Below are 13,790 nucleotides of genomic sequence, written 5' to 3'. Positions count from 1 at the left end.
CACACACACACACACACACACACACACACACACACACACACACACACACACACACACACACACACACACACGGCCTCTTGTTACATGACGTCAGGCTCCACACTCATTACTCGTTACCTAACTTTATGATGGTTAATTTAAAGAGTCTCTCATCAACACTGCAGCTGCTCCACCAGTTATTTTCTATCAGTCTGTCTCCTCAACACTGCAGCTGCTCCTCCAGTTATTATCTATCAGTCTGTCTCCTCAACACTGCAGCTGCTCCACCAGTTATTTTCTATCAGTCTGTCTCCTCAACACTGCAGCTGCTCCACCAGTTATTTTCTATCAGTCTGTCTCCTCAACACTGCAGCTGCTCCACCAGTTATTTTCTATCAGTCTGTCTCCTCAACACTGCAGCTGCTCCTCCAGTTATTATCTATCAGTCTGTCTCCTCAACACTGCAGCTGCTCCACCAGTTATTTTCTATCAGTCTGTCTCCTCAACACTGCAGCTGCTCCACCAGTTATTTTCTATCAGTCTGTCTCCTCAACACTGCAGCTGCTCCACCAGTTATTTTCTATCAGTCTGTCTCATCAACACTGCAGCTGCTCCACCAGTTATTATTAGGGGTGCACCGATCGATCGACACGCAATCTGTATCGGCCGATTTGGACCTCAAATATGTGATCTGCTGTTTCCGATATTGCTTTAATGTTGCCGATCGCATAGCCGATCATGCTGCACGTGAGAAACATGAGGCAGCCCATTTTCATGTCTTCAATGTCTATCGTTTAACTTTCATATTGTGCTCTAACGTTTATATCATTGTGTTGCAAAGCACACGCTTTGCTTTCGTCAGTGTACTCACCTCCATGCACACACCGCACCAGACTGTCAACACACCCCTTGCGTCTTTGAATCACACAAATCAGCTGGTGATTAGAGCAGCCTCAGCAGAGAGAAGTTACCTCCAGTCCTCCCGCCTACCGAGGCATTTGCATGCTGTTAAGTCCGTGTGTATTAAAGTCCCAGATCGACACGGTGGTACTGTGGTAGTCGGGGTAGTGCACGCGCACACACAGACAATTTCCACGCAAGCATTGATGTTCCCGCGGGCACTTTGAAGGAAGCGAAAGTGTGCGGCTGAGTATGTGGATGTGCGCTCCGTTCAGACGGACTTTCTTCCTTTCTTTGAACATCAGTTGAACATGTTCTAATCCCCTTCTTCCATGTGTGCGTATATGACCAACCAGTAAGTCATTATTATGTTAATATTCCTGTATTGCATTCCCTTTTGGTTTTAGATCGATCTACCTGCAATCATTGCAATAACGTTTGTTGCGTGCATTTGCCGTTTGATTGTCTGTTGCGCTAATTAATGCCACTACTCAGATGGAGTTTAGCTGGTGTGTAGCTTGTGATTCTGTTGTTTCTCCCGTCATGTAACCCTGTCACCATTATGTAGATCGCACTCATAGTGCTGCTAATTATAACACTGTAACTCGGCCTCGATGGGCGGGTCGTTTTGATGTTCGTTCGATGTGGATCCCAATGTATGACGGTTATTGTGCATAACCCCGGTTCTATGAGTGGGAGCTCTTTGGCTTTAGTCATGGTTCAAGACTGGTGTTTAAGAGTAACTGACTTACAGTTTACCTAATTATCATTTATATATTATTAGTTGTTAATTATCACTATAATTGGCCTATATAACAGCAAGCTTGGTTACTGACCTGTTTGTATATTTTATTGCCTCCTTTTTCCAGACCACACACAATCCTACTATTCCTGTCATAATGCTGTAAAGAGCCTATACTGCTGTACTGTACTGAAGAGAACTGACAACTAAACGGTTGAACTCCCATCTGTCTCCTGCCTCGTGTTTTTACGGACACCCCAGGGCGTATATATATATATATCGGTGATCGGTAATCGGTAATCGGTGATCGGTCGATGATCGGTTGGGCAGATATTTCTCATAGGTGATCGGCAATCGGTGATCGGTGGCAAAAAACGTGATCGGTGCACCCCTAGTTATTATCTATCAGTCTGTCTCCTCAACACTGCAGCTGCTCCACCAGTTATTATCTATCAGTCTGTCTCCTCAACACTGCAGCTGCTCCACCAGTTATTCTCTATCAGTCTGTCTCCTCAACACTGCAGCTGCTCCTCCAGTTATTTTCTATCAGTCTGTCTCCTCAACACTGCAGCTGCTCCTCCAGTTATTTTCTATCAGTCTGTCTCCTCAACACTGCAGCTGCTCCTCCAGTTATTTTCTATCAGTCTGTCTCCTCAACACTGCAGCTGCTCCACCAGTTATTTTCTATCAGTCTGTCTCCTCAACACTGCAGCTGCTCCTCCAGTTATTTTCTATCAGTCTGTCTCCTCAACACTGCAGCTGCTCCTCCAGTTATTTTCTATCAGTCTGTCTCCTTAACACTGCAGCTGCTCCACCAGTTATTTTCTATCAGTCTGTCTCCTCAACACTGCAGCTGCTCCTCCAGTTATTCTCTATCAGTCTGTCTCCTCAACACTGCAGCTGCTCCTCCAGTTATTTTCTATCAGTCTGTCTCCTCAACACTGCAGCTGCTCCTCCAGTTCTGTGTCTTGAGGCCAAATGTAGTTTTTCTTTAAAGTCTAAAGTTCATGAGGTGGGAGAAGAGAAACCACGCCGCTGTCTGTCAGTGGACGTTTATTAAAATCTGATAGAGAACTGAGGCCTCTGATTACTGGTGCTACTAGTGTCCAGTAAACTAAAAGCACAGGAAGCCGCCATATTGGTCTGCAGTAAACGTTACTATGGTTACAGCCATTATTGACAGGAGTGGAGTGACTCGTGTTAGTGTACAGACTCAGTCTGGTCATGTGACTCAGGTCTGCACCAACATGAACATTGACTCTGATTCATGAAGTCAGTGTGAACAGAGCTGCTAGAAGCTGAGGAATATTGTTTGATGTTGAATGGATGATATTAGTGATGGCGTCTGGAAAATCCCTCCTATGGAAGGTTATGAAGGTTATTTGTTCATGATCAAAGAGATGATGCTGTCTAACTTTATTTACCCCCCTCCCCCACAGTGTGGACCATGATGCAGTGCGGTGGTTGAAACCAGGCCTGAGGAAGTGTAAGTGTGTATTTAGTTTGATTCAGTTTCTATTGAAATAGAAAACCAATGTGTGACATCTATTCATTCAAATCCTATTCTGAAACAAGATGGCTGACAAAATGTGTTATGATGAAATTGAAGAAATGAACTGTCAGTCTGTTAACACATTGAGTGCCACAGCGCTTCAGTAAAATTGTCTGGAGCCTGTGCCAGATTCACTTCCATTCAGTTGAAAACAGCTATATAATTTTTTCTATTAGAGCTATATTGAGAGGGCTGGACTCTAATGAAACATTGAACACTCCTGCTTCTTCCAAAGAAGAAATTTTGTTTCTAGACAGTTCCATTATGAAATGACAGCCTCTGTAAGAAGTGCACTTTCAAGGGTTTTCTGCCGTTTTTTTTTACTTTTCAAGATATAGTGACTTTTATGAATACTTTTTGCACTCTAATTTCGAGCACATTCACTGACTCTGGCTGGTGTTTTCTGATGTAGTGGCGTGGTGTGGTTTCTGTGCAGGCTGCTCCCCCCACCCCCCCCCCCCCCTCCACCCCCCCCTCCACCCCCGAGCTGCGGGCTCCTCCCCACACGCACAGAGTTTGTTTCACAGACTCGTTTTTGCCCCGGACAGATCCCAGCGCGCAACAAGGAAGTGCCAAACGCGACTGAACGAAAAGGGCTTGGCCGTTCGGCTTCGGGTGCTGGCTTTCTGGCAGGGAATCATGTGGAGAAACAGATAGATAGAAGATAGATATAAGCAGAAGAGCTCAGTTGTGGGCACGGATGCAGCCGAGCCAACTGTCCGCTCCGCTGCAGACAGAGCAATCAATACGGCTCTGGCTGAAGCATGCATCGGTTTCCACTTTGATCACGGCTTTCTCCGCTGTCTCCTGTACAAAGTAAAGGATCTGAGGTGGGTGGCGCAGCTCCCGTGACGATGTTTAAGGTGGCGCCGTGTGATCCCTTGAAGGGATTCATGCTCACTGGCTAGGTACGACCTTAAACAGCAGAATTATGGAATAATATGAATTATGATTTTAGGACGTCCACAGACGTCCTTGGCACTCCTCGTTACTTTTTTTTAGGACGTCCACAGACGTCCTTGGCACTCAATGTGTTAATACCATAAAACTTCAATTAAAAGCCAACTCCCATATAGACACCATTCCCTTTCAGTGGCCAGATGTCGCTACACGTTTTGAAAAATAAATGCTGGCCTAATTATTTATTTATTTATTTATCTGTTTGTTTATTTACTTGCATTCAAACGTCCCAGGTCAGATCACTACAGAGAGAAAAAATTGCGACCTGAAATTCAAGCTGTCAGTTTTTTCTTTTTACTGAGAATGAACCGTGGAATGACGGTGCGCAATTGCCCGACTGGGTTACACTGGTAGTTGTTTGACGATAATGCTCGAGCTGTAAACAAGGCTAGCTTGGTGAGTACTCAACCAATCTAAAAAATTACGTCACGATAAGTCCCTTAGACACATACAGTGTGGAAAATAGGGTCCAGGTTGGGGAAAAAACAAAATTATCCTTTAAGCGCCCTCACAAAGTTTGAAGTTGATCCGACACATAGTTCTAGAGATAAACCACTTTCTGTGTTTGCCAGTAGGTGGCGTTATGCCGAGTCTGTGTGCGTGGGTTGAGGTGTGTGTGTGTGTGTGTGTGTGTGTGTGTGTGTGTGTGTGTGTGTGTGTGTGTGTGTGTGTGTAGGGTGTATCGGTCACAAAAGTGACATGGGGTCATATGGTGACTAACAGACAGCGCTACCTACCCTGCCTCCACAACTTGATTATAGGAGTCAGTCTAAGCAGAAGCAGAGCACACACACACACACACACACACACACACATACATACACACGCGAGCACACACACACACACACACATACACATACACATAAACACACATACACACACAAACACACATACACACACACACACACGCGAACACACACACATACACACATACACATAAACACACATACACACATACATACACACAGACGCGCACGCACACACGCACACACACACACACACACACACCACACACACACACACACACACACACACACACACACACACACACACACACACATACACACACACACACACACACACACACACATACATACATACATACCGTAGCCTACATACATACATACTTGCTGGAGCCAGATCTGTTTTGTATTCCTTTTGTCACCCTCTGCTGGTTGTTGTGGGTAGTGTCTTCTGGAAGCAGAAGCTGCTTCTCTTTGTGCCTGAGGCAGGCAGCCACACTTGCCTGCTGGTTACAACACTGACTACATTTACATGCACACAATATTCCGCTTTTTTCCCATATTCGGAAAATGACAATATTCCGACTAAATTAATAATCCACTAATATTCCCGTTCACATGCAGCCGTAGCTCGCCCTCCCCGACACGTGAGGGAGGGGGGGAGAGAGAGAGATGCAGGTAGGCGGAGCCGCAGAGTTTTTCTGTTGAGAATAAACAGAGCAGCACTATACTTATAATCGGATCGATAGGTCAGTCGGATTCAAAATGTCTCATATAACCACCTTAGCCGACCCGATTCACCCGGATCGTTTTACATTTTCGATCGTATTGAAAGAGGTAGTCTACGCCGATTGATAATCAGCTTGATGCTGCATATAAACGGCTGAATAGAGTGGATTCGATTGATAGAGTGGATTATTCATTCTGCGCATGCGCTCTCTAGTGCAGAAGAACTGGACGGTGGTTGAGACAAACTTCTTAATAGAAACCCTGAGAGCGGTACATTCTTCTTCTTCTCCTGGCCAAATATCTCTGGAGGATGATTAACTGCTGAGACCGTAGAGCCGCAAATGACAGCACGTGCGATTACATAACTGCAAAAGTGTGCGATTATTATTATTTGTTCATGTCTTTTTGAGTGTGTGCCTCCTCTAAACTAATGTTACACGCGACGCAGCAAACACACGTTTCTCTGGGTTACACCCTGCCTTTTCGAAACCCCCCCACTCCGAAGATCGACCTCCATTCTTCGTAATGGAGGGGTTTTCCGATTTTTTTAAAGGCACCGCTATTCCGAATGGGGACATCCCCTCCATTTCGAAACCCCCCCACTCCGAAATTGATTTTCAAGTCCATATTTCTCCGAGTTTCCTGCATCAAACACTGCAACTCGTTGTTTTTTATTGAAAATATGCATAGGCGGCGCTAGACCATCGGGAATGGGGAAGAAATTTCCTCAGATTTTCATAAAACAAAATCAGTTCAACCCAACTGGCATTCACAAATAAGAACATCCTCATCTTGCTAATATATGACTCAATGAACCTTATTCAACTGTGAGCATTTGACTCAAAGTTACAATAAAAAAAATTCAAACACTTTTCACGGTATGAATGTGGGCGTGTGTAACAGCTCACCTTTAGATGTGTAGAAAACATCATTTATGATTTAGATCCTGTCGGCGTGTCAGGAGATATAAATAATCAGTTGAATATGGTGCTGTGGAACAGATCCTTGTGCTCTCGGATTACGCATTTGACAAACTTGACAAACTGTATGGCAAGACAACATAAATGAACAATGTTTAGTGATTGTAGAGATATCTCTGTGCACCTGCAGAAAACTGCGAGCCAGGAATGCGCAAGACCACACCTGGTATTTAGACCAGCAGAGTGGAAAGTCTGTGTGCCAAAAAATAAAAATAAAAACACTGCTCCGGGCTCGATACGCGCTTAACTAGAGTGTGCATTGTCAAGGTGTAGCCTATTTCTTTGCGGAGTGGGGGAGAAAGCAAGCGGGACAGCTGTGCCCAGTCCCTGAGCAGCGGCTCGCGCAATTCTGAACAACACAGAGTGCAAACATGTCTGTGATCCACAGCTGATTTTAGGATGTATCCAACGTTCCTATATCTGAATGCAGCAGGCTCGTGTTTAGTGCTATAGCGAAATTATATGAAGACAGTGACATATAATAAAAAAACAATGAGTTGAAACGTTTATTTCAAGCTGCAGGAATGCAGGAAACTCGGAGAAATATGGACTTGAAAATCAATTTCGGAGTGGGGGGGTTTCGGAGTGGGGGGGTTAAATCAATTTCAATTTTGGAGTGGGGGGGTTTCGGAATAGGGGGGTTTCTGAGTGGGGGGGTGTCGGAACGGTGGTGTTTCGGAATGGAAGGCGGTCCCCGTTTCTCTGCCATCACACTGGGCATCAACACTAGCGTAGCGGGAGACTTCTCCCATGCACTCCCGCAAATAAGTAATGTTATGCGCAGCAAGGTTCACAAACATAACATCTTACCGAGAGAGAGGGAGAGAACATCCATGATCGCTAACAGCTAGCTATGCTAATAACTAGCTAGCCGTTCAGAAACGCATGTAAACAGCCGTGTGATTAGCGAGAACGTCAGTAAAATAAGGAGAGAGCTGCAGGTGCTTATGCAGAACTAGTGCACGATTAAGTGCACAGTGGGTAATGACCCGCTGTGATGAAGAATATAGCGAGATTAACAAGGTTGATAGCAGAGAAAACACTGTCACAGCTGTTTGCAGCAGCACCTCCAGGTTTCTAACGCTAACTAGTCTGTCACATGATGCCTTCATGGTCCCTCGATAAAGTCTGCAGATGCACGTTACCTCGTCTCACTCTCAAGAAGCGTCACGTGAGTGTGGCGTTTAAGGCCATCTGTCGCTACAAAAAGAATAAACGAGATGTATTATTGCAGGCCTCCTTGACAGACATGTAACTAACTTTGCAGTCTGAGCCATCTTCTATGTGCTGTAACACAGTTACTATTTTTCTAGTGTTTCTTTTTTACATGTTTGGGACAGGCAAATGTCTCAAAATGTTTGTTTTTTTAAAGATAATTTTATTTCAAATTGTTTTATTTATTTAGTTTTAATATATTTTAAATGGTAATATATTTCATGTATTTTATTCTGTGATAGGCTACGTGAAACCGTGGTATTTTTGTCCAAGGTTATCATACCGTCAAAAACTCATGCCGGCACATCCCTAGATACCATTTGTTTATTATATCGCAAACACAATCGCGAATCGCAATATTGTCCACCATAATCGCTAATCGCACCTTTCCCCCAAATCGTGCAGCACTAGATCCATTTTTCCAGAGGTAAACAGGAAAAGTGGTAGACAGAAGTGCACCTCTTCTTCTCTGCAGGTAGTGGGAGAGACCGTTTGTGCATGTCTGTAATCGGTTTCAGCTGGGGCCATGTATACGCGGATTGAACGTGGATCGCTTTATTTAGCGTTGTTGTATACAGATCAAATCAGATTCGTATAATCCGATTGATTTCAATCAGATTGAGGAAAACAATCCATGTAAACGGGGCTACTGTTTCTTCACCTAAAAGTCACATAGATGCATCATGATGTGTTTGATGTCTGGTGTTTAGTTTAGCATGTTGACTTCATGATGTCTTGTCTAAGTTAGCAGCTTGTGATTTGGGCTTGTAGGTAAGTTTGCTTTGTCCACATCAGCAGCTGTTGACTTGATTGTTTGTTCTGCATCAAATCAGATACTTTGATAAGTGACATTTAAACAAACTAGGAACCGATTCCTGCAGCTCACATTCACAGCTCTGCTGCTGTGTGGCCTCGCCTGCAGCTCTGCTGCTGTGTGGCCTTGCCTGCAGCTCTGCTGCTGTGTGGCCTCGCCTGCAGCTCTGCTGCTGTGTGGCCTTGCCTGTCTTATTGGTGCTCGCACAATGTCTCCCTCTCTCTCTCCCTCAGTCTCTCCCCCTCTCTCTCTCTCTCTCTCTCTCTCTCCCTCTCCTCCTCAACCTCTCTCTCCCTCTCTCTCTCTCCCTCAGTCTCTCCCCCTCTCTCTCTCTCTCTCTCTCCCTCTCCTCCTCAACCTCTCTTGGTTTTGGCCCCTCCTCTCGTCTTGTCGTTTGTGATGTCCTGACGCCAGGTATCCCAGCATGCTTTGCAAGGTGACGAGCGACAGACAGCAGGGAGGGAAGGAGGGGCCATTTCGAATTCGACCAATTGAAGACGGAAATACATAAGGGCAGCCAACCACGCTGTAGCAGCGGGCAGGGCTTGACAGGGCGATAGCGAGTACATCGCTCACCGCCCATGTTGGTGTGCAGGGGCCGTCAGTCTCTCTCCCTCTCCTCCTCTCTCCCTCAGTCTCTCTCCCTCCCTCTGCTCCTCAACCTCTCCTCCTCTCTCCCTCAGTCTCTCTCCCTCTCCTCCTCTCTCCCTCTCCTCTCTCCCTCAGTCTCCCTCTGCTCCTCTCCCTCTCCTCTCTCTCCCTCAGTCTCTCTCCCTCCCTCTGCTCCTCTCCCTCTCCTCTCTCCCTCAGTCTCCCTCTGCTCCTCTCCCTCTCCTCCTCTCTCCCTCAGTCTCTCTCCCTCCCTCTGCTCCTCTCCCTCTCCTCCTCTCTCCCTCAGTCTCTCTCCCTCTCTCTCTCTCCCTCAGTCTCTCGCCCTCAGTCTCCCTCCCTCCCTCTGCTCCTCTCCCTCTCCTCCTCTCTCCCTCAGTCTCTCTCCCTCTCTCTCTCTCCCTCAGTCTCTCGCCCTCAGTCTCCCTCCCTCCCTCTGCTCCTCTCCCTCTCCTCCTCTCTCCCTCAGTCTCTCTCCCTCTCTCTCTCTCCCTCAGTCTCTCTCCCTCTGCTCCTCTCTCCATCAGTCTCTCTCCCTCTCCTCCTCTCTCCCTCAGTCTCTCTCCCTCCCTCTCCTCTCTCTCCCTCAGTCTCTCTCCCTCCCTCTCCTCTCTCTCCCTCAGTCTCTCTCCCTCCCTCTCCTCTCTCTCTCCCTCAGTCTCTCTCCCTCCCTCTGCTCCTCTCCCTCTCCTCCTCTCTCCCTCAGTCTCCCTCCCTCTGCTCCTCTCCCTCTCCTCCTCTCTCCCTCAGTCTCTCTCCCTCTAGTCTCTTAGAACAGACGAGTTGGCTTCCGCAATTTTCAAATGCTTCCGCCATACCGTCTGTAATTCGTGGGGGAGAAGCATGCACCAACCGGAATGGGAAGAAGAAAGGCGGGTCTTCCGCTCATTAGGCCAATCTGAATCCAATATGCCGCATTTTTCGTGGACACACGTGTCGTGATTGGTCGGATTCCGTCGAACTTCCTTCCAGTCTGAAGGTTTTTTCCCAACTTCCTTGTGCATGTTCTGGGGGTGTAACGTACAGACTGTTTAGCGGCATTCGCCGGATGTAGATGAGACAGTTTGTTTTAAGAGACTACTCTCCCTCCCTCTGCTCCTCTCCCTCTCCTCTCTCTCCATCAGTCTCTCTCCCTCCCTCTGCTCCTCTCTCCCTCTGCTCCTCTCCCTCAGTCTCTCTCCCTCAGTCTCTCTCTCTCCCTCAGTCTCTCTCCCTCCCTCTGCTCCTCTCTCCCTCTGCTCCTCTCCCTCAGTCTCTCTCCCTCAGTCTCTCTCTCTCCCTCAGTCTCTCTCCCTCCCTCTGGTCCTCTCTCTCCCTCAGTCTCTCAAATTCAAATTCGCTTTATTGGCATGAATGTCTCAAGTACAATATTGCCAAAGCATAAAGAATTGATCAAACAAAATAACATTAATAAAATACAATTGATTACAGTTACAATACATACAGGAGTCACATGTCAACAGATCATATGAATTCATTGTTGTTCCCTCTAATGTCATGACAGAGTGTTAGCCTACATATTGTGCAGCTAAGTCTGTCAATTGTGGTTCTTCACCTAAACAGTTTCATCAGTTCATCACATGTTTTTCCCCGATATGATGAGTCTGCTGCTCTGAGCTGCTGCAGGAAGGCCTCTCTGACAGCAGGGGGCAGTCTGCTGACTGCTGCTCTGAGCTGCTGCAGGAAGGCCTCTCTGACAGCAGGGGGCAGTCTGCTGACTGCTGCTCTGACCTGCTGCAGGAAGGCCTCTCTGACAGCAGGGGGCAGTCTGCTGACTGCTGCTCTGAGCTGCTGCAGGAAGACCCCTCTGACAGCAGGGGGCAGTCTGCTGACTGCTGCTCTGACCTGCTGCAGGAAGGCCTCTCTGACAGCAGGGGGCAGTCTGCTGACTGCTGCTCTGAGCTGCTGCAGGAAGGCCTCTCTGACAGCAGGGGGCAGTCTGCTGACTGCTGCTCTGAGCTGCTGCAGGAAGGCCTCTCTGACAGCAGGGGGCAGTCTGCTGACTGCTGCTCTGACCTGCTGCAGGAAGGCCTCTCTGACAGCAGGGGGCAGTCTGCTGACTGCTGCTCTGAGCTGCTGCAGGAAGGCCTCTCTGACAGCAGGGGGCAGTCTGCTGACTGCTGCTCTGAGCTGCTGCAGGAAGGCCTCTCTGACAGCAGGGGGCAGTCTGCTGACTGCTGCTCTGAGCTGCTGCAGGAAGGCCTCTCTGACAGCAGGGGGCAGGAGAGGAGAAAATGGACCTCACTTTCTATTTCCCCTGAAGAACACTGTTTACACACTCTCAGTTCTCTGGGCCTCCATTGCTTCTTATGAGGCAATGGAGGGAGGCTGTCAGGCTCGGAGGCGCGCGCCATTATCATTATGAATATAAATAATATTCCTGGAATGCGTGTTTTAACGAGCCAGTTACATTTCTTTGCATTCTTAGACATTACCGTTTGATTTAGTTTGCATACTTGCTCAAGTTAGTAGTTAGTTTATGGGCTAGAAACTCTGCTTGATGACAGGCACTAGGCGCCATGTTCCCCTTCATTTGGAAGAGAAAATGATCCTGAAATGAAGATTTGATTGACAGCTGCATGTCGTGAAATGATTGGTTGAAATGGGGTAGAAATTTGATAGTAGTAGGTGACGTCAGCAAACTGTAAATTACTGTTATCAATGAAATCTTGAAAAACGAACTTTTGATGTGAAAAAGTGTGAAAAACTAAAGAAATTAGATTTTTGTGATTTGTTTTGCATACATTATTAAATAGGTGCACTGCATAGTGCATACCCAGGTATTTGAAATAAAAGAAAAGAAAAGTCATTCTTGGGTTCAGCTCGACTTTAAGGATCTCTTAAGGATCTGTTTCTGTGGGTGTTGTGTCCCATGAGGTGTGTCTCTGGTTCATTGGTTAACTCTCTCCCTCCTCCCTCTCTCCCTCCTCCCTCCTCACTCTCCCTCAGTATCCCTTCCTCTCCTCTCTCTCCCTCAGTATCCCTTCCTCTCCTCTCTCTCCCTCAGTATCCCTTCCTCTCCTCTCTCTCCCTCATTCTCTCTCCCTCAGTCTCTCTCCCTCACGGCTCTTGCACACCATGAAATGCTCTGTGGCATGCCTCCTGTGAAAGCCTCTTTGACGCTGCATCTTGATAGGCTGTCTTGCTCTACTTCCGCGTCTGATTGGTCCATTTCAACCTCGCGCCCCCTGCCGCTGGAACCGCCCAGCGTTTCGCTGTTGCAGACTAGAGGCGGCTTGTCTCTGAGCGGCTTAACGCTCGCCGGGCGGGACTAGGGCGGGACCTTTCGTTAAGCTACCCAATGACAGCTCTTCCTACACATTTCCTCCCCCCACCCTCCTGTGTAGCTCGACCTGAAAATGTTTCTACAGGCTACAGCTCCAAGCTGGAAGCTGGTTTCCACGCCCACAAAACGCTGCGACACAGCGGAAAAGCGATTTTTGCCATTGTAGGTGTGCACGAGCCGTCAGTCTCTCTCCCTCGCCTCTCTCTCCCCCAGTTTCTCCCCCTCTCTCTCTCCCTCATTCTCTCCCTCAGTCAATTCAATTCAAAGAGGCTTTATTAGCATGACCATAGTGAGTTACAGTATAAAGCACATAGTACATGTTAGTACAGACAGAGGGAGAACAAAACAAAAACAGTTTGTAACATACAGAACATAAACATGATGTTACTGTAACAAAATACAGCTAGTTCCAACAACAACCGTGTCAACAATATTTTGTATTGAAATATATAAAGATATATACTGTATATGGGGCGGCTGTAGCTCAGGAGGTAGAGCGGGTCGTCCACTAATCGCTTTGGAAAAAAGAGGTCGGTGGTTCGATTCCCGGCTCCTCCAGTCTGCATGTCGAAGTGTCCTTGGGCAAGACACTGAACCCCAAATTGCTCCCGTTGGTGTGTCAGCACCCTGCGTGGTAACCTGCCGCCATCGGTGTGTGAATGGGTGAATGTACCTACTGACTGTAAAGCACTTTGGATAAAAGCGCTATATAAATGCAGGCCATTTACCATTTACCATTTACATATTGATTGTGCTTGAAATAGAGAGAGGGAAGGGGCGGTGTGTGTGTGTGGGGGGTGATGTGTTTTTCAGGAGAGGTGTGTGTGTCTTTGTGTGTGTGTGTCTGTGTGTGTGTGTGTGTCGCTCTCTCTCTCCCTTAGTCTCTCTCTCTCCCTCTCTCTCCCTCAGTCTCTCTCTCTCCCTCTCCTCTCCCTCCCTCTCTCTCCCTCAGTCTCTCTCCCTCCCTCTCCTCTCTTTCCCCCCTCTCCTCTCTCACCCTCCCTCTCCTCTCTCCCTCCCTCTCCTCCCTCCCTCTCCTCCTCTCCCCCTTCTCTCTCTCCCTCAGTCTCTCGCCCTCCCTCTCATCTCCCTCCCCTCCTCCCTCTCTCTCTCTCTCCCCCTCCTCTCTCTCCCTCAGTCTCTCTCCCTCTCCCTCTCTCTCCCTCTCCTCTCTCTCCCTCCCTCTCTCTCCCTCAGTCTCTCTCTCTCCCTCTCCTCTCCCTCCCTCTCTCTCCCTCAGTCTCTCTCCCTCCCTCTCCTCTCTTTCCCCCCTCTCCTCTC

At 47.6% G+C, this 13,790-nt stretch overlaps 1 protein-coding gene across 1 annotated transcript in view; it reads left to right on the top strand.

The window, feature by feature from the left end:
- Nucleotides 1-13,790, top strand: part of LOC310791537 (NLR family CARD domain-containing protein 3-like) — a gene marked incomplete at its 5' end in the record, with an annotated part of 69,498 nt that overhangs the window by 48,324 nt on the left and 7,384 nt on the right. The window contains one exon of the mRNA XM_083653211.1: nt 3,061-3,107. Coding sequence (XP_083509337.1) covers nt 3,061-3,107 — 47 coding nt within the window. The remainder of the gene's footprint in view (nt 1-3,060; nt 3,108-13,790) is intronic.

The sequence above is a fragment of the Poromitra crassiceps genome, assembly GCF_964638095.1.
Source record: "Poromitra crassiceps genome assembly, chromosome: 16".
Lineage (NCBI taxonomy): Eukaryota > Metazoa > Chordata > Actinopteri > Beryciformes > Melamphaidae > Poromitra > Poromitra crassiceps.
Note: the sequence above shows the minus strand (reverse complement) of the source record. Positions and strands in the feature narration are given on the sequence as shown.